Source organism: Zychaea mexicana, assembly GCF_025766255.1.
Source record: "Zychaea mexicana strain RSA 1403 chromosome Unknown BDB00scaffold_57, whole genome shotgun sequence".
Lineage (NCBI taxonomy): Eukaryota > Fungi > Mucoromycota > Mucoromycetes > Mucorales > Lichtheimiaceae > Zychaea > Zychaea mexicana.
Window position 1 is genome coordinate 116,664 of NW_026516720.1, and position 19,436 is coordinate 136,099.

The 19,436-nt window shown below is 42.5% G+C and overlaps 10 protein-coding genes across 10 annotated transcripts; 7 read left to right on the top strand and 3 right to left on the bottom strand.

Moving 5' to 3' along the window:
- Positions 1 to 12: 12 nt before the first annotated feature.
- Positions 13 to 1,242, bottom strand: BDB00DRAFT_766921 (uncharacterized protein; the record flags this gene model as incomplete). The annotated part of the gene is made up of 2 exons (XM_053119628.1): positions 13 to 270; positions 337 to 1,242. 2 exons carry the CDS (start codon positions 1,240 to 1,242, stop codon positions 13 to 15), a joined length of 1,164 nt encoding a protein of 387 aa, XP_052977771.1.
- A 2,009-nt stretch (positions 1,243 to 3,251) lies between these two features.
- On the top strand, positions 3,252 to 4,290 carry BDB00DRAFT_874238 (uncharacterized protein; the record flags this gene model as incomplete). Its single annotated transcript, XM_053127204.1, has 2 exons — positions 3,252 to 4,115; positions 4,216 to 4,290. 2 exons carry the CDS (start codon positions 3,252 to 3,254, stop codon positions 4,288 to 4,290), a joined length of 939 nt encoding a protein of 312 aa, XP_052977772.1.
- A 546-nt stretch (positions 4,291 to 4,836) lies between these two features.
- BDB00DRAFT_789495 (uncharacterized protein) lies at positions 4,837 to 5,436 on the top strand (the record flags this gene model as incomplete). The annotated part of the gene is made up of 1 exon (XM_053120879.1): positions 4,837 to 5,436. One exon carries the CDS (start codon positions 4,837 to 4,839, stop codon positions 5,434 to 5,436), a length of 600 nt encoding a protein of 199 aa, XP_052977773.1.
- Positions 5,437 to 5,551: 115 nt separating this feature from the next.
- BDB00DRAFT_732967 (uncharacterized protein) lies at positions 5,552 to 5,728 on the top strand (the record flags this gene model as incomplete). The annotated part of the gene is made up of 1 exon (XM_053118347.1): positions 5,552 to 5,728. A coding segment is annotated over one exon (177 nt), but the record flags the coding sequence as incomplete, so codon positions are not given.
- A 462-nt stretch (positions 5,729 to 6,190) lies between these two features.
- BDB00DRAFT_766873 (ribosomal protein S5 domain 2-type protein) lies at positions 6,191 to 7,388 on the bottom strand (the record flags this gene model as incomplete). The annotated part of the gene is made up of 5 exons (XM_053119626.1): positions 6,191 to 6,304; positions 6,421 to 6,570; positions 6,652 to 6,976; positions 7,075 to 7,153; positions 7,253 to 7,388. 5 exons carry the CDS (start codon positions 7,386 to 7,388, stop codon positions 6,191 to 6,193), a joined length of 804 nt encoding a protein of 267 aa, XP_052977775.1.
- A 56-nt stretch (positions 7,389 to 7,444) lies between these two features.
- Positions 7,445 to 9,241, top strand: BDB00DRAFT_832531 (Golgi transport complex subunit 5-domain-containing protein). Its single transcript, XM_053124211.1, has 6 exons — positions 7,445 to 7,553; positions 7,625 to 7,877; positions 7,975 to 8,156; positions 8,239 to 8,523; positions 8,639 to 9,053; positions 9,119 to 9,241. Exons 1-6 carry the CDS (start codon positions 7,499 to 7,501, stop codon positions 9,225 to 9,227), a joined length of 1,299 nt encoding a protein of 432 aa, XP_052977776.1. The 5' UTR covers positions 7,445 to 7,498; the 3' UTR covers positions 9,228 to 9,241.
- On the bottom strand, positions 9,242 to 10,241 carry BDB00DRAFT_832533 (peptidyl-prolyl cis-trans isomerase B). Its single transcript, XM_053124212.1, has 4 exons — positions 10,026 to 10,241; positions 9,890 to 9,954; positions 9,651 to 9,810; positions 9,242 to 9,564 (listed from the first exon to the last, which is right to left on the bottom strand). Exons 1-4 carry the CDS (start codon positions 10,216 to 10,218, stop codon positions 9,275 to 9,277), a joined length of 708 nt encoding a protein of 235 aa, XP_052977777.1. The 5' UTR covers positions 10,219 to 10,241; the 3' UTR covers positions 9,242 to 9,274.
- Positions 10,242 to 10,940: 699 nt separating this feature from the next.
- Positions 10,941 to 14,446, top strand: BDB00DRAFT_832534 (uncharacterized protein). The gene is made up of 10 exons (XM_053124213.1): positions 10,941 to 11,086; positions 11,184 to 11,430; positions 11,554 to 11,837; positions 11,906 to 12,193; positions 12,284 to 13,231; positions 13,323 to 13,385; positions 13,456 to 13,552; positions 13,637 to 13,744; positions 13,855 to 14,007; positions 14,066 to 14,446. Exons 1-10 carry the CDS (start codon positions 11,048 to 11,050, stop codon positions 14,104 to 14,106), a joined length of 2,268 nt encoding a protein of 755 aa, XP_052977778.1. The 5' UTR covers positions 10,941 to 11,047; the 3' UTR covers positions 14,107 to 14,446.
- A 77-nt stretch (positions 14,447 to 14,523) lies between these two features.
- On the top strand, positions 14,524 to 15,338 carry BDB00DRAFT_883805 (uncharacterized protein; the record flags this gene model as incomplete). Its single annotated transcript, XM_053128267.1, has 4 exons — positions 14,524 to 14,686; positions 14,952 to 14,989; positions 15,090 to 15,174; positions 15,262 to 15,338. The coding sequence occupies 4 exons, from the start codon at positions 14,524 to 14,526 to the stop codon at positions 15,336 to 15,338; spliced, it is 363 nt and encodes a 120-aa protein (XP_052977779.1).
- A 249-nt stretch (positions 15,339 to 15,587) lies between these two features.
- Positions 15,588 to 17,723, top strand: BDB00DRAFT_874246 (uncharacterized protein; the record flags this gene model as incomplete). Its single annotated transcript, XM_053127205.1, has 6 exons — positions 15,588 to 15,746; positions 15,857 to 15,917; positions 16,032 to 16,062; positions 16,237 to 17,365; positions 17,464 to 17,567; positions 17,654 to 17,723. 6 exons carry the CDS (start codon positions 15,588 to 15,590, stop codon positions 17,721 to 17,723), a joined length of 1,554 nt encoding a protein of 517 aa, XP_052977780.1.
- Positions 17,724 to 19,436: the final 1,713 nt, after the last annotated feature.

Below are 19,436 nucleotides of genomic sequence, written 5' to 3' on the forward strand. Positions count from 1 at the left end.
TATGTTGTAAAATCACTTTTTGCCAAATAAACCGCCGAGCCATGCGCTTGCAGCAGCATCATCCTTCTTGAGTGGTTTTGGTGATGGTTCAATGGCCGAGGTAACCGCACTCAAAGTCGTAGCACCTTGATGTTCTTTTTGGGAAAGTTGTTCGTTGAGTCGTTGAACGTTCATTTCGTAGTGTTCCTGCCCCATACTATCGTTGGATGCAGTAGCATACGATACCGCCTGCTTGTAATGTGTCAATGCCTTGTCGAAATCTCCTTTAATCTAAATTATATTTTGATACAAGTTAATAACTTTAAACAGACAGAGACATATGTATACAATATTTACCTCGAGGAGTCGACCCAGGTTATTGGAAACAACACCACCGCATTCTCGACAATCTTGATCTTCCTTTTGACTACACGACTCGAGCGATGCCTGCGCCCAACCAAGTGCTTCCTCCGTCTTGCCCATACCATACATGACCTCACATAATTGGTTTTGTATGATACCCTTGTGACAAACCCAATCGTCCTGCGGCATTGATTTCAATGCTTGCAGCAACAACGGGAGAGCCAGCTCATAGTGTCGCTGAGTCGCATACAGACTGGCCAAAGAACAAAGTGTCGTTATCCGCAACTCCTGATCTTCTTGTTGTTGTTCATCTTGCACATTCTTAAACGCCCACGTCAAGAATCGTTCAGCTTGTTGCTGATCGCCAATACGCAAATACAGATCGCCTAATTTTTTGGCAACAAATACCGAGGGCCGGAACTTATAGGCACGCGTGTATTCTGTAATGGCTTCCAAAACATGACCAGCGCGATTCTCATTGTCGGCCAATCGCAATCGTAACTGATGGATGATCTCGGACGTCGATTCGTCGAGTGCCGGATCGTCAAGCGCAAGCGCAAGGACCTGACGCACGTATTTCGCTGCCACGGCGTAATCGGGCGATACATGTTCTCGAACATACGCGCCATGAAGTAAATTGCGTGCACGATACGATAATTCTGTAGGTGTGGGCTCGCAATAGTGCTCAATGTATAAATGGTAGGATTGCCATGTAATGGCTGTTGCTAGCGCAAGCGAGATCGCTGTCAGCGCAGTGTATTTCATCGTTACTCGGACTTGTTTGCCGACAACTTGGAATGCTGCAAGAGTGGGATTGCTCGTCATGGCCGGTTTAGGTGGTAAGGACGTCTGTTGCCATCGTCGTTGCTGTTGTTGTTGAATATTTCGAATAGGGTTCATGCGCCGGCATAGCCGTGGTAGGCTCGAAAGGCGGCTATTCATGGTATTGCTCTTTTTTTTTATATGCGAAATAAAACCAGATGGTATTTGTTTTTCCATATGTACACTACTTCAAGGTGCTGGGAACGAAATGTTGCTGGGTTGTGTGCCTAGCTGTTTCGTTTGACAACATTATCAAACAACCCGCTGTCAAATGCTAACGCTGTAATCCCCACAGTAAACGGAAAAGTAAACGTTCATAGTAATCGAGAACCATGCAAAAGGCACGGGCTACTGCCTTTTAGCGGGATACCATATGAGATTGTACTCGTCCGCCTCGAGGACTTTTGCATCTAATAAGATTCTAATGATATCCCGATCTAACTGCACCGCAAAGATATAAAGTATTGACTGACCTTGATAGACTCTTTGTTTTGAACAAGATGAATAAGAACAGTATAATTGGTAGCGCCTTTTACGCTATTAATCTGTAGTAGCTCTATTTTGTTAATGTCATTGAGCAGCTCTACACAGCTTTATCCATCCTTCCTCGGTCATGCAGCAGGCGAACAAACATGTAATAAGCCCCATCATTGTGGACCTTTGGTACTCGTAATTGCGGCAATTGGACAAGTGCATCAGAGCATGGTTGAAAAATAGGGAAGCCCAACTATATCATTGGTCAAGATGTCGTATGTGTCCATAAAGCGACCCCAGCCCAAAATGATTGGAGAGTGTTGTGGATAACTGTTTACCAAATCAATTTATCAGAGACGACGTGAAAAGGAGCTGATTGCAAGGGTATATAAAATGATTCACATTGTCTGTAAGTAGAGCTGGTGTCGTGTGATGTTGAACTGCTCGATCCTGTTGTGGTTGATGAGGAAAATTTATGCCTGTTTCAAACCATTTTTATGCGATGGCTTCACAATGCAAATCGTGAACGAGTATTAAGATAAAACTGCTGTTACCTGGCAGTATAAGTTATCGTAGATGTCTTTTTTGTCTTTTCACTTGTTTAACAATGACAACTCATTTCAATTCTACATAATACGTGATGCTGCTGGAACATACCAGAAGCAAAGTGGGTCCTTGTGATTTTTAAAGATGTATACTCCTATATAATGATAAGATAGTTGTTCGTCTCAAATGCAAATCTTTCCTTCAGACCTATACATTACACAGCTCAGGTCTAACAAGAGACCATCTAATTTGATGACCTATTGTTTTCTGAGACGGACTACATAGTGCGGTCGAATGCATGTATTACTTGGCAACAAATATTACCATACGCGGTAACAAAAATAGGCGATTATACATGACCCCCACGAGCCACATTTTACTTGTGTTCTATCTCTCTAACTACATATGCAAACAGACATAACCCGTGAACCAAAGCCAAGAGTCTCGGCCTGTTGCTCTTTCATAAAAAGTTAACCAGTTGGTTCCCTCTTTTTGTTGCCTGCTGACAAACTTTTTTTTTCTGGCACTTTCGAGATTTTATCAATTTTATTCTTTTTCTTTTTTCCCGCGCGCGTGGGGAGTGTGTGTGCAGGAATCCCTCTTTCTCTCTTATTGTTACCTTTTTTTTTTTTTTTACCACATAAAGTACGGCATATTGGATCCACGAACGACAGAAAAGCACGGACCTGGAGGTGTCTTCTCCATCCCAAAACTAAAGCCATTGCACAATGCAAAACAGTGTACAGAATGTAGTGCCCCATTTAGCCTCTTTAAACCAAAGTACCATTGTCTCTCTTGTGGTAATTATATTCAACTACATTCAAATAGCTTTTGCATTCATCCGAGAATGTGTAGCTAACAGCAATCCTGGTTTCCATGTGTCAATAGGAAGCGTAGTTTGTGGCCCATGTTCGAGCAATAGACGTTCCCTCCCGAAATTTGGCTACAGCAAGTATGTCAATCCATCATTAATTGCCTATTTTATTCAGGACAACAGCTAACTTGTAGATAATTAAAGTCCTGTACGATGCTGTAATACTTGTGATACCCTAATCCAGATGCAACAAATGAATTCGTCGCATTTGCATGCCATGCCCTTGAAACAATTGAAAAGATATATCAGCGCTTATAACTTACCGGCTAAAGGCGCTATTGAGAAAGACGACCTTGTACGTATCATTATAAATACTCGGCCCATTTCTAATACCAGCGAAGTTTATTTTCGAACACATCGAGCGACGCTTACATCAGCTCAGCAGCAGCAACAGCAGCAGCGGCATCATCAGGGACAACAACCCTATGAGGAAAATACAGCGGCGTCATCGTTTTCTAATTTTATCAACGACATTTTTGGAGGAGGAGGGACGAGTCAAAAGAGGCAACAAGAAGAACACAATCGACGACAACAGCAACAGCAACAGCAACAGCAAGAATATTTGAGACAGCAGCAGCGTCAGCAACAAGAAGCCTATAGGCAACAATATGCTCGGCAACAACAGCAAGAGCAAATTCGGCGACAACAGCAACAACAACAACAACAACAGGAACAAGAAGAGCAACGAAGGAGAAGGCAGCAACAAGCTGAGCAACAACAATACAGACCATCACCACCTTCAGTTCGTAAAGATGACATGCTCTCGCTAGACGACCTGATCCGCTCCAAGATTGAACCCGGTTCCTTGTCCGTACGGACACTCAAGTCGATTCTCAAAGCCAATTTCGTAGAACAATCGCATGTGTTGGAAAAATCCGACTTGGTGTCACGCGTCGAACGACTAGCGAACGAACGGAAAAAGGAATTGGCAGACAGGGAAGGAGGAAGTGCGGCTGTTTCAGACGATTCACTATGTCGAATTTGTTGCGACAGTCAACAGAACTGTGTTTTTCTCGACTGTGGACACATGGTTACTTGCATGGATTGTGGAAAGCAGGTAAAGGCTGTACGAGAAATGTGCATCTGCCAGATGAGATAGTATAAAGAGAGAGAGAGATATTGTTTCTGACCTTTTTTTTTTTACGTTCGTTGAATAGCTCGTGTCGTCCAAGAATGAGTGCCCTATCTGTCGTGAGCCAATACTGAAGCTTGTGCACGTATTCCGCTCTTGATGAAAAGCATGAACGGACGAAACGAAGGACGAGGAGCGGAGAGAGGGGGGGAAGAAGATGGTGAAGAAGAAGAAGAGGAGTGGTTTATCAGTACTATATGCTGGAATAGTAAGAAGAAAAGAAGGGGGGGATAAGCATGAATAGAAAAAAGAGTTACTCCGCGCGCGGTCTGTAGCTGTTGTTCCCAGATACCTTTCTTTTCCCTTCACTAAGGGGTTTGCAAGAGGGATGATGTTGAGGGAGAGGAGGAAGAGAACTTCCTCCGATGGCCTTTTTTTTTCTATTCTCTGCGTGTGTGGTATAGTCAAGTCCATGACACTAGGAAGGGGAGGTAGCATCCTGTCCTTTGTATCCATCCCGTATAAACAAGTATTCTGCGCACTACCGTTACCTGTTTGTATATAAAAGTACCTTTACACCCCCCCTCCCTTGTCCGCCGCCTTCTCTTTTCTTTTCTTCTTCTTCTTTTCTTAATCATTAATCTATTACCACTATTACTTATTACCACTTGTTAATAATAATAATTAGCACATCATCATCCATATCATGTTTGCAGCAATCACAAAAACAGCAGCAGCAACTTTATTGCTTGTCTTACCAGCCGCTGTCTGTGCTGCATCCAGTGGGGTCCAAACATCGACACAGGACTTTAATGTAACCTCACCGCTGGACCATGGTGTCTATGTCTGCGGACAAAAGCTTCCCATCACATATGTACTTCTCGGCGACTCATCTGGCCTCGAACTGAATATCTATATGCGTCCAGTCAATGTGAATGCTACAACCGTCACCATTGCCCAGAAAGCCGACGTATCCGAACACGCTTCATCCATCGTCACCATCAGCAACCGCACTTTTTGGGAACACTCGTATAACTACAACATCCCGCAAAACGATACGCCCGCCGGTAATTATGAGATTGTATTCGAGTCTGTCGACGCTGGCCGAAACACGACCGTACCGATCAGTATCCGTCCCTATGTGCCAACATCTGCACCCGTGCCCAGTGCAACAGGCTCTTCTGTGTCTGCTCTACCAAGCAACTCGTCGCCATCTTCATCCAGTGGCCACCGCGCGCAAAACCAAGTGATGAACAGTTTCGGTGTTGTTATTGCGCTTGTCGGGTTCTTTACTGCAATAAATTAGTACGATATTTTATAATAATTCAAAATTTTAGGCTTATATTATACTAGTAAATAAACTTTTTCTCTTTTGTTTTTCACCCCAACTTTTTCTGACACATACAATGGCAGCAGCAGAATATAACCATTTGCCAAAACAACTCAAGAACCACTACATTATCGCCCGTCACGGCTTTTCGCTTGCCAACAATGCCAAGCTCATTTGTTCTAACCCAGACATTGCCATTCCAACCAATGTGGGTCCATTAGGCACGGGTTGGGGACTTCATGAACGCGGTCGTGAGCAAGTCAAGCAGTCGGCCCAACTATTGGCTGATCATCTCGCCAATGTAAACAAGGATCAAGTCAAAGTGTTTTGCTCTCCCTTTGTCCGTACGCGCCAGACGGCTGAAATCTTTTCCCAAGTGCTCGGCGTCACTCCCCAGCCCACACCCAATCTAGCTTTACGCGAACGATTCTATGGTTCGTTTGACATGACCTCGGACGATAACTACAAGGTGTGCTGGAAGGATGATAATGAAGGTCCTGATCATGGTGAACATAGTCAATATGGCATCGAGTCGCCTAGCAGCGTAGCCAATCGAACCACGCAGTTTATTGTGGATGAAATTGAGGCCAAGATGGAAAACAAGACGGTTTTGTTGGTTGCCCATGGTGATGTCTGCCAGATCATGATTACCGCATTCATGCACACGGATGCCTGGCGTCATAGAGACATGGAGCATGTCGATACAGCTAATTGGAGGGATATGCAAGCATTATAATTTATTGTCCATGTTATTGTCGTTGTTGTTATCATTGAGTGATTGTAAAAGAGCTGTAGACATGACACTGTAAATTTTGGAACATCCATCGATGCACTGTTCAACAGCCTATAGACAAATTACATATTCCCGCGAAAATTAAAAAAGATAGACATTGTTAAAACACACCTCACAGTACTTTTTTCCTTTCAGCTTGGTTGAAATGACGAGAGGATTTAACTGACCTGGGATATGGTTGCTGCATCTGATATACCGTTTTGCAAGATATGCGTTACTTGATTTAACGATGGCATATACGAAATCACCATATTTCCATCCTTTTGCTGTTCTTCTGATTCTGTTCCATCCATCACAATCTGCTTTTGAAAGAGTACCTGTGATTCGCAAGCAAAAAAAGTCGTTAATAGTTCATTCAACGCCAAGTTAGAACAAGAGCGCAACAAAACAGAACTTACTGCTGAGCATGCGGTGACTTGATCCAACATCTCGATACCAGCGTCTGCCAATGCCGTGCTTGCCGCTACAATGGCTGCAGCCAAACACGAGGTCGAGCCGTCATTTTCAAGTACATTGATATAGATATCGATGGATGATTTCGGCAGCAATTCTAATCGTACGGCGGGTGCAAGCGCTTGAACCACTACTTGAGAATAGCCTCGTTCTTCAGGATCACGCATATGACCACGTCGCTTGCTGCAAGAGAACGTGGAGAATTTGAATTCGCAGTTGAGTGTACCATTGCTCGAGAAACCAGACCGTTTCAACTGACGTGGACCGTATCTGTAGAAGTAATGGAAGGAGAGTCGTCAGTAACGCGTGTGTGTTAAATAAGCGTTTTTTTTTCTTATTTCTAGTTTGTTATAAAGAGAGATCTTTACACTGCACAAACAGCTTTTGTGTTGCCGACTTCGATATAGGCCGAGCCATTGGCTTGCGTGACAAGACCAGTTTTAAGGACTATTCGTTGAGCAAAAAAAAAAGTAATTGAGCGTGTTATTATTTATGTTTTGCTTCCATTATGGGTTATCTTTTTCTAGCATGCGCGTTTTTTCTTACAAATGGGTCGAAGATCGTCAAGTGATCGTTGATCAACACGCTTGCCGTCGTTATTTAATATGGGTAATCGTTCTGGTACATTTGTTGAAAGAGGTGCGACGCTTTGGTCTGGTCCATTGACACGTTTACGATCCATGTTTTGATGCCAAATAAAAAAGTTGGAGAACAAGAACAAGAAAAAAAAGAATGCACACTAGGGTTGAATAACCGCTAGTGCTCTTTTCCACCTCTTAACCCGCCAAAAATATGACAACCTCCTCGAACACCGCGTTTGCACTGCAAGAAGCTGACAACTACATTGGTACTTGAACCTTCTTTCTCTTTGCATCCAACTGGCAGCAGCACAAATTTTAAAACGGATTTTTTTTGTAGATTATGAGACATTCCTGTCAGACAACTTTGATGCCAATAAGTACGCGGACAGCATCATCCACGATGGCGGGGATGCAGCAACAGCACTTTCAAAACTAGCGTTCAGCATTACCAGTATCGACAAGCAGATCCAAAACGAGATTGCAAGCAACTATGATACGCTATTAGGTCAAGTACGCGGTATCCGAGAATTAGAAATCGTCCTGTCTACAGTTCAAAGCAATATTATCGAGCTGAAAACTTCATTAAACCGGTATGGACATGATGATGATGATGGCTGTATGATACATGATGAGAGCAAAGAGGCTTGTTGAAACAAGATGCTAAATATTGAACGCCTTACATTGCAGACTAGCAGGCAAGATCCGAGATCCATATCAACAATTAAATAACTATACCATCCAACTCGAACATCTACATCAAACGGCGGATTTATTACGACGACTACATCGATTTGTTGTCCTAGTACGTCGACTCGAGAACCAACTGGGTCGAGATATGGCAGCAGCAGCACTGACAATTTCTGAAATCGGTACATATTTAAAAAAAAAAAAGAGGAAATGGAGTAGGGAGAAAACTTATCCACAATTGCTTTTTTTTTTTTACATGGATAGGAACGATATCACAAGAATCTGATTTCGATGAAATTGATATTGTAACACAAGAACAAGCGTTTCTTGAAAAGGCCCAAACACAAATTGAAGTGGAAGCAACCACGTTGCTACGTGAAGGTGTCACGCAACAGAACCAAAGCAAAATGGCAGCCGGTCTGCAGATCTTGTACAATATGAAGCAAATGGAAACCCAGGTACAAGCATTGGTCACGCGTATGCTGGATGATTTGGCAGCAGAGATACGACATGCTATTGACATGTCATCGTTACAAAAACAAATGCGAGGTAAAAATTACCATTCTTCAAACTGGGAGCATCTCTCTGTGTGTATGTCTGAGATAGGAAGGTTCTCGTTTTACTGAATGTGCCTCTCTACCGTTCTATGGTACGGTGAAAACAGTATCATCATCAGGACCAGCTGTACGACGGGTCAATAACGAACCGACGTTTGGTAACCAAAGCCAATGGCAACAAGCAATATGGAAGCGGATGGAAACCCTATTTCGGTCCATGGCCGATGGATGCATTCAAATCTATGCATTGGAGAAAGTGCTGGAGATCAAAAAGGATTCGTTTCTGCAAGTCTCGTATCTGGAAGAAGTGCTCAAGACTATGGATGCCACAAGTTTAGCAAGTCGATTCTGGCGCATGTTGGCTATGACTTTTGAAAAGGAATTGCGTGAGGCGACAAAGACATCTGGATTTTTAAGAAACACGTTTGTTACCGAGTATGGCAAGTTGCATCGGCTATTACAAGAGTTCTTGTCTCAAGTAGCAGTGCATAATGGCGTGTCTCTTTCTGAATTCTCTCAAAGGTACAATTTCATGATGGAAAAAATTAGCAGATTTGGAAGCTAATTTCTTTATATTTTCGTTTTAGTCCCGAGTGTATTATTATGCAACGTAGCATCAGTATCTTTGACCGAGCAGCAGCAAAATCAAGTAGAACTGCTAATAACGTTGCAGTAGCTGGAAATCATGCCAAATAAAATAGTTTTATATAAGCGATTTATATATAGAAAAATTTATATACTTTCTACAATTCAGCGTGCTCGATATTCTCGATGGGTAATTCACCCGAATCGGCAATGACAATATCCACATCAGGCTTATCACGACGGTTGGTCTTTGTGTTTTCAATCTTGCTGACCACATCCATACCCTCCACCACCATGCCAAAGACGACGTGACGGTTATCCAACCAGGAGGTCTTGACGGTGGTAATGAAGAATTGCGAACCGTTTGTGTTCTTTCCACTGTTTGCCATCGAAAGCACGCCGGGGCCCGTGTGTTGCAACTTGAAGTTTTCATCAGGGAACTTGGCAGCTATTTTAAAAAAAAGGCGTCTTTAGTAAGGTTTCCCTTATGATTACATACACACTCTCTAGAATCAAATTTTCTCGATTACATACTTTCATAGATAGACTTGCCACCAGTGCCATCGCCGTTGGTGAAGTCACCACCCTGGATCATAAAGTTCTTGATGACGCGGTGGAAACTGGAACCCTTATATCCGAAACCCTTTTCACCCGTAGCCAATGCTCTAAAGTTTTCAGCTGTCTTGGGAACAGTCTATTACAGAGCCCAAAATATAGTTAGGTTAAAGTAGTTCCCGTGCCATAGCAACACGAATATTACAAAGATTCTTCACCTTGCCGTATAAGCCAATCACGATGCGACCCAAGTCTTCATCGCCTTGCTTAATGTCAAAGTACACTAGACATAAACAAAAGCAAGCATAAGTATAAAGAAAACTGTCTTAGGGTGGGGGGAACTCTTGTCATTACCTTTGTTGGTCACAAGAGGACCCTTCTTGGCAGAGACATAAGAGACAGTGGAAAGCAAGACCAAAAGTGTTACAATGAACACTGGAATGCGGAAACGCGCCATGATGATGAATAAATAAAAGAAAGAGAGCGGTGGTGTCACATTCTGATTGAACCGAAGATTGTGTTGGTCAAACCGCACACAGCACGTCATTTCGGAACCCGCTAAGACCAAAATGATATAGCCATTTTCAGCATCCCAGAGTGAGAAAAAACACTGACACAAATGATATCACTTTTCTGCGTTGAAAGTAATAAACCACGTAGAGAAACGCATCCATACTAGGGTACCCTCTACAAAACAAAGCAATTACAAAAGATAATGAAATCAAAGGGGGAGGGGACGATGGACTTGTTATGGGTTTGAAAACAACTGCTGTCTGTGTGTGTGTGACAAAGGCGCACTATTGTGGTCCTGCTTGACTTGCCCCCTTTCAACACACACAAGAAAAAAGCGGGTTGAAAAGTGAGTGTCCCGAGCTTCCTTTTTTTAATAGCTGTTCTTCCTCCTTTCTTCTCCCCATTATTTTTTCTTTACCCACACACCATTAGTTGGCAATAAGAAATATCCCATCTGAAAATCCCTGTTAGAATAAATTTTCCTTTGAGGGGGGATTAAAAAATAAACATCATGTCGTTTGCCAATAAACAGGGGAACAAAAAGGATTTCACGCATCAAAAATCAAATCCAAGGTTGGTGTTGAATCTCGCTCTCTCTCTCTCTCTTTTTCGCCTTTTTATTCATTGTTGGATCGAATTATACTAAAAAGCATTTCACTATTTATCTTCAAATTAGCCGTGGCAATAACAAGAAATGGGGAAACAATACAGCGAATAATCCAGGACGGTCGAATAACGGATCGGGTAATAATAACAACAACAACAACAACAACAACGCGACTGGTACATCAGCAGCAGCATCGACTGCACCAACGCCATCCACGCATAAACGAGTCGATGAAGATATAGAAATCGTGAGAGCCATGCACGATCGTATGCTCTTTTTACTCGCCAACTTGACAGTAAGTATCATTTAATCAAAGCTGGACGAGATAGAGAGAAAGAGAGAAAAAGAGAAATGAAAACCAAGTACTATAATAACGCCTGTGTACGTATTAGGGTAGTGTGGTTCAGGTCACTGTCAAAAATGGTGTTAAATTTGAAGGCATGTTTCATGGTGCATCAACGGAAGGCGGTGATATTGGCGTAGCATTAAAACATGCACGCAAAATCCATGATCCTCAAGCATCGCATAATGAAAAGACCAAAGTCAACCCATACCCAGTCAAGCCTTCCATGTTGATTATGGGAAAAGATCTTGTTGAAATCTTTTCGCCGGAGACTGACTTGACAGTGGGCGACGATTGTAAGTTTGAGTGTGGCTGATGGTTGGAGGAGACATTTAGGAAAATGTTGGCTCAGAGTAAAAGGATAAAAAAAACAAACAGTTACTAACGCAACAGTTGTGGGGGATGGAATTCGTGTCTAGCATTCAAGACGGATACAGATATCAGTGGCAGGGCAGATGTCAAGGAACGAGAGCTGTTCAAATGGACGCCAGAAGAAGGCGCAGGCGAATTTGGTGCTTTAGAGGGCGAGGAAGCAGTAGATACACAGAATGGCTCATGGGATCAGTTTGCAGCAAACGAAAAATTGTTTGGTTTAAAGACTGATTTCAATGAAGAACTGTATACGACACGATTGGACCGATCCGCGCCTGACTATAAGGATCGTGAACGATGGGCTATTGAAAAGGCAAACGAGATTCAGCGAGTAAGTCTATCATCTATCTCTTTTGTTGGACCTGTCTATAATTTGTTCCCTAATAAACATTTTATTAGTCGGCCGTAAACAATGTGCACGTGATGGAAGAACGTGGTATTGCTGTAGATGACAGTGGCATGGATGAAGAGGATCGTTATGCCGGTGTTGTTCGTGATAGCAGCAAGTACATGCCACCCGCCTTGCGAAAGCATATGCAGCAACAACAACAAGGTCGAAAGGATGACAAGAAGCCCGAGAACAATCCTCTACAGAATATCACGACGGCCAATATTCCCAAGGCAACGGTAACTGCAGCTTCACCAGTGACTAATTTGCCCAATGCCCGACAAGATAGCAACGATAAGGTTTGTATATGCGTCGTGTGTGACACTGGAAGACAGGAAGAATAGACATGTGAAAGTGATGCCTGAAACATTGTTCGCACAATCGATTAGAAACAGGCGGGTGCCGCTGCCGCTGCTTCAACGGCTACCACCACCACTGCTGCTGCTGCTCCCGGACCGGATGGGCAACAATCGAAACGCATTGAAACAGAGATCGCAAAGACATTTCGAGAGTTCGCAATACAGGAAAAGGACAAGCTCCATGCCAAGAAACAGGCACTGCAAAAGAAGGAAAAGGAGGATAGGTTGGCAGAATTGATGAAGTTCCATCAAACGTTCAAACTAAACGTCCCAGTGCCTGCAGATCTTGTACCATTGTTGTCCAAGGGTAAAAAATCGTCGGGTAGTCCAAGCAGTGAGAAATCGTCGCCTCCTTCAGTAACGTCGTCGGAATCGCCCAAGAAGCAACAGGAAGACAAGAAGCTGGTTGCTTCGCCTCCTACTACAACTACTCCTGCCGAACCTGTCAAGGAACAAGCTGTCAAAGAACCACAGCAACAAGTTGAAAGTGGCAAGCCTACAGCAGCAACAGCAACCACTACCACGACTACAACAGCAGCGGCCAAGAAGGATAGTGCCGAAAAGACATTGTCAAAGTCACCTTTCAAGTTCAATGTCAAGGCAATGGAATTTAAGCCCAATCCATCTGCCCCGGTCTTTGTGCCGGGCGGCGGAGGTGGCTCGAGCGTCACCAGCACTGCAACTACTACTGGCAAACCTGGATCGACAGCGTCGGGTGACAGTTCTCCGTTCTTTGCTGGTCGTCAGCTGAAGAAGGGAACAGCCGCGGAACATTTAACTATTGCCGAAGCGTTTACGCCACCTTTTGCTAAGGGTAAAGAACCAGTGACTCCTAGCTCGATTGGTCCAACTTGGCCGTTTGGTTCCAAACAATACAAGTATCACTTTAACCAGTATGCAAACTATGAAGAAGATATGTTTACCGGTTATGGATCGCCTGCTTATCCTTATGGTTATCCCCAGTACCGTTATCCACCTGTAAGTCTCCCATTCCTTTTGTTTATACGCTGTTGTAATTTTCTTTTGATAACGTTCCTCTTTCTCCCTCTTACAATGTATGACCGTCTAGCAATATGTACAGGCTCCTATGGCTGTGCAACAACCCGGCCATCCATACATGAGCCCTCAACAGGTAATGTGTAAAAGAGAACGTACATATCTCCAACGTTGTGTGTATTAAATACTGACTATTGGGAGAATAGTTTGTACATAACGTACCGTTGACAGGGGCGCCAATGCCACATGCGGGTGCACCTCCTGCCGTCGCATACAGTCCACAAATGGCCAACGTTTCGCCTCGTAAGTTTTGAGATAGAAAAATATCTTTGAAAAAAAAAATGGGTCTTTAATATGATCACTGCCTTTTGTATATAATAAAAACAGATGGATCACCATTCCCTCAAGGTTTCCCGTCACCACAACGATCTCCAATTGTTCCACACGGTGTACCGCCACACCAAGTTTATCAGTATCAAGGCAACGGTCCTCATGGTAAGTTCTTTGCAGACGTTTCTTTCTGTGGTTTTTCTCTCTCTACCTCTATTGTTTTCTCGAGTATTGTACTGATCTGGAGTGTATGTGGATACTGGGGTATATTAAAGGGCCAGTGATGATGAGATACAGCCCCGAAGGCATGCCACCTAACGTCACGGCAGGACCAGGTCCAGTCATGATGCAGCGACCAATGATGATGGATCCTAACCAAATGCACTATCCACCTCAACCACACGAGCAACATCAAGGACCACCGCCTAGTAAGTTACTGCCATGACTTTACAAGTAGATTCCATTGCTCTAACCTAAATCTTCTAGCGCACAACGAGCCGCCAAGTGAACCCTTACCATCACAGTAAATCGCAGTGAAAAGCAATAAAATCTACACTACCTCTCCCCAACCCCATTCCTCTTCACTTTCTTTCCTACACAGCAACTTTTTTCTCATGCACAACTCACACAATTTGTAAATTGAAACGCACAACAACCTCTCACTCTCTTTCTCTCTATCTTCCAACCAACTCAATCGTACACACACACACACACACACTCTCTCTCTCTCTCTCATGTTAATTTTTTTTTGTTTTTCTTTGGATTTTGGGTTGCATTAATTTTGGTGTGCCACACACAAGAAAAAGGAAAGAACAATTGCTATTGGTTGTGACCGGGTCAGCCACTCAATTTCCCTTTAACAAAAGAACCTTCTCGACTGTTGTCTGCTCTTTACTTTTCTCTTCTTTTTTTTTGCCACTTTAAAACATATACATTTACAAAAAATGGGAGACACGTTAACGAGTCATGCACGACCTTCGACCGATGCAGTCATTACCATTCGATGCATCAAATCATTTGAATATCGCACTTGTAAAAGCCTCGTGTTGCAACATGTCAATCTTGAAACCACCACCATTGGCGAACTCAAAGCACTTGTACGCGAAAGTAAGTATTTATCATTACACACACCCCTTTACTCCGAGTTATACTGGTATGCGATAGTACTGGTGCACCATAACGTATAACAATTGTAAACATATCCATTATATGCTTTCCTATTATTATGCAAAGCAATCAAGACCACGTCTGGATGGAAGCCGTACCTTAATGTCATATTTGGTAAGGGAGTTTTTCTTATTCATTTTGAGCATAGTTCTGGATTTGGTTATCGGTTTTGATGGCCTCCTTAATCATTGTGACATGTAAACAGACACAATCAAGTTGTACACAGTGGCGCACGGTCATAAGGTAATAAGAAGATCTTTTGTTTTAGTTTTTTATGAGGCTGTAGTGAGTGATGCTGCATGATGTCCAGGTAAAATGTCTAAAGAATTATATCTACTGTTAGACCATGAATCTCATCATCAATATGGAGGATGACCAAAGCTTAATATATTCGGATGATTCCGCTACTTTGGCATGGCTTGGCCTTGGTACGTTGTGTGCAGCAAAAAAAAAAGTTAAGGGGTGGAGCCAGTTATAATATCAAAGTATACTTTTTAAACTCTGTATGAATTTAGAAAACGAGGCCGAACTTTCTTTCTTCAATCGGGAGGCATACGAAACCTTTAAAAAGAACCCGGATATGAAGTGGTAACCTAGCAACAACAAATTCATGGCAACTCCATAACAACCCCACAACAACTGCATAGCAAAGAAAAAAAAAGAAACTCCGTTTGACAAGCATTTTCACTTTTTACGCATCATTATCTGATATATAAACCGCATCTGTCCCCTATTACTTCTATCTCTATTTCTTTTTACCCTTCCTTCTTTATTTTGTGTGTGTGTGTGTGTGTCTCTGTACGTGTAAATTTTGTTCCCTGTTACCAATATTACTATCACAATGCATCGTTTATCATTCGCCGCGCTCTTGGTTCTGGCATTGAGCACATCCACTACCTGGGCTGCTCCCACATCCATGATATCAGATGGATGTGTACACCATCTTGCTGATGGTCAAAGCCCCAGTCATTCATCAAATACCTACAGCTTTAAACTACGAGTAAGAAAGAAAAACAATTGTGATTTATTTACTACCCTAAATAGCTACCACGGGTATAAATTGCACATAAATACTTAATCGAGTTAAATCATTTTGTGTAAACAAAATAGTGCAACAACAACAACAATGCGATGATGGTGCAATCATTTAATAAACACAATGCCTTCCGACGTAAGTAGACACCTAGAAAAGGATGGCAATCTACCAGCATTGACAATGATGATAACTACCTCTGGTTTCATCACCGTGATCATCTCGATTCCCTTAATAACCATCCATTTCTAGAACCTGGGTGTGCTGGCGGACCGGATAACTGGTAAGGATGATGATAATGCATGGCAACAAATCAAATTTACTTTTACTTAACACGTTCTTTCCAATTGCTAACCATGTTATTCTTCATATGGCCCCACCCCTTCTTCTCTCAATCCAAACCCGTCTTCCCCCACCACACCCTCACCCCCCAAAAAAACCCCCTTCTTTAATGCAGTTCTCGGGCTCCTATAGCCAAGCGACAGCTAGTCGTGCCCAGTCAACCGAATGAACCTCAGCAGCAGCTGCAGCCGCAACAAAAAGTGCAACCGTCTCAGCAACAAAAGCCTCAGCAACAACAGCAACCGGAAAATCAAGATGATCAAATATACATGCTTTCACCACCTCCTCCACCAGCTGCTGAACAACAACAACAACAACAACAACAAAAAGAAGCTCCAAAAACAAATCAGCCAGCTGCCGCTGCTTCGGAACAGACAACAACGCAACAAAATGACAATCCGTCATCTGTTCCTAAACAGTTACCACAAGCACAAGTGAAGCCGCCTACAGCTCCTGCTGAAAATGTCAAACAGAATGCACCAACAACACAAGGACAAGGACAGCAGCGACAAGATGGCGATGATCATCATTCTGGAGCTCCTCACACCGATAATGGCAATCAGCAGGGCACGCTTGTGCAGCCAGTGACTATCGATCGTGCCAACGACGGCGGCAACGGCAATAATGTTGCTGCAATACCTCATCCCGCCGAAGATGTGCCTCCCGCAGAAAAGCCTCCTAGTCAAACTACTACTACTATTACTACTACTACTACTACTACTACTACTACTACAAGCAGTACCGAGGCTCCTGTCCCTACCACCACCGCCACCCCTGCCGCAACTACCACCACCACCTCTACGACTACGACCACGACTAATATCATGACGACGACGACAACGACAACAACTGTTAAGCCAACGCCAACAGCAACAACCAGTGGTAACAAAAAAAAAGTTAAAATGCAGCCGGTCATGGAACCCAAATCCGCGCCTACATCACACGAATACAAGGACGGGCTGACTGTCGCTTTGGAAAGCAAGGACAACTTTTGCTTGATTTTGCCCAGCTCACCCGGTAACAAGGACGCCAACGGGGGTCAATACGATGATGACGCTATTGGTAACTCTGAAAAAAACGCACGTGCCTTTTGTACCAGCGATGGATTAGCACCAGGCGCCAAAAAGATGCCAGATGGTTTTGTTCAGTCAGCAGATTTCAAAGCGATGGATAACTATGTGCAAGTAACTGGAACGATCAACAATGCCGCGTATCATTTGTCAGATGAAGATGGTGGTGGCCAGGTACCGCCAAGTCCAGTTTTCAATAACTTGACCTCCGTTATCTTCCATTTCTCTAATCTGTCTTGTCTGTTCTCTCTTTTTCATTCTTGCCTTTTTAGTATGATGATCATGGCTCGGGATCACCTCCTGAGTCCCATTGCAAAAACTACCCATACTATGTATCCCTGATAGAACCTAATCTAAGCCGGTTTTGTATTCGATGGTAACGTATATACATACAACTTTTTGAAAAAGGGTCTGCTCATGCTGGGATAACTGATTTGAAAAACTACATCATGTATAATATAGCTGCTTATCGTACGACGATTGCAATGCCGGACGTAGTGAATATGGATGCGATTCTGTCTTGCGTGAATAACTTTTCTTCCGTCATGATACTTGTCAAAAAAAAAACAAGTTATTGCATAATCTTAACTCTATTATATAATGCTTATGTTGTTGTTGTCTTCTGATACATAAGAAATCTTATCTCTTGGTTTTCTTGAACTTTACTAAAAAATATTCTGTTATAAGATTGTTGTTGTACATGATGTACCACTTCACTTTTCTCTAATTTTCGTATCTGATAATTCTACCCTCAAGTAGTCATATAGCAATTGGGCGGCAAACAAAAATAAGGTATCAACTTTAAACTTAAATATAGCCTTCTATTCATCATCATGTCCGCTCTTGATTGTGGTGGTATCATGGCGTAGTGTATACATGAACGTCTCCGTGATGTGCAGACGTCAAAGAACTCAGAAAGAGAAATAAGTTTTGATACTGGTAATGCAGATCAGCAAAGAGAGAAAAAAAAATTAGAACTGGCGTGCAGTACAGAAATAGGAGACTTTTCTTATACCGCTGTGAGGGATGTGGAAGTTATCGTTAACTCTCTAGGTTCTAAGATCGATCTCCTGAAATGCAGGCGACCATCCAAAATACGATTTTAAAAACATACTGCTATATATACTGCTGCAAAATGTATTTTTCGGCTTGTATAAAGGAATAGGAATCTCAGAATGTCACTATATGATTTGGTGTATTATGCTTAGTTGCATTCTTTCAGCAGCGATAGTAAGTAGCTAAGCACTAATATCAATACTAATATTTGAAGTACCCAAAAGCAAACACTATGTCTCTACTTGCCACTACAGTGGTAAAATATACATATGTGACGAACAGTATAGTGCTATCTCAAAAGGGGGCGATATTCATCGAATTTTAGTTTTATCGAACAGATGCACAAAAGTTCTTTTCCATTTCAAGGTACTTACATACATATGCTCTTATGCTCGGCATAGTACATATCAAGCAAAGTAACATCGGGAACATTTATACTGAACTTCTGCAATGTACCTATGTCTGAAAACGTTTACTGTTCTGGAAATTTTCATTGGAGCAAAAAATACATGCCTCGTATGACGTATTGCATGAACCAATGATGATGACTATCATAATGCAAACAAGCCCCTGGTATTGTCCTTTTTCTCTTATGTACATATACATCGTACAGATTAAGAGTAGTAGTACAATATACAATATCGATTACCGTACACTATACTGTACCTGCGCGCTTCTTCATCAAGCCGACAGTTTGATAGTGCTTATGATATCCTAGATAAGATCTCTTTGTAAGTTTAAAGACTCGCGAAATAACATATTATTCAGAAGGCGAGGTATAAGTGCAATACAGTACAGAACTATAATTATATATCTAGAATAATTATGTATCTTTTATTCTGCCGTTACTACAGTGATGGATAAGTGGGCGTTTTTCAGTGATATACATGTATATTTATGTTGAGCTCATAAGACCATTGCATAGTAGTGATGCTATATCCCCGCACAACCTAGCGCACAAACACACTTTAATAGCTTCTCGCGACAATCAATTATTCGAGGGTATTACAGTATGCCACACCAACAGCACGGTTGTCAGAAAGAGACATTGTTTATACGGACTGCCAGGATCGACGACGAATCGTGACCATAGTGTATTTTTCAGAGCTTAGCACACTCACAAGCTTACATTTAAAATTTTTAAAACAGATACTACGTATATCATGATTCAAAAGATACAGAAAACAAG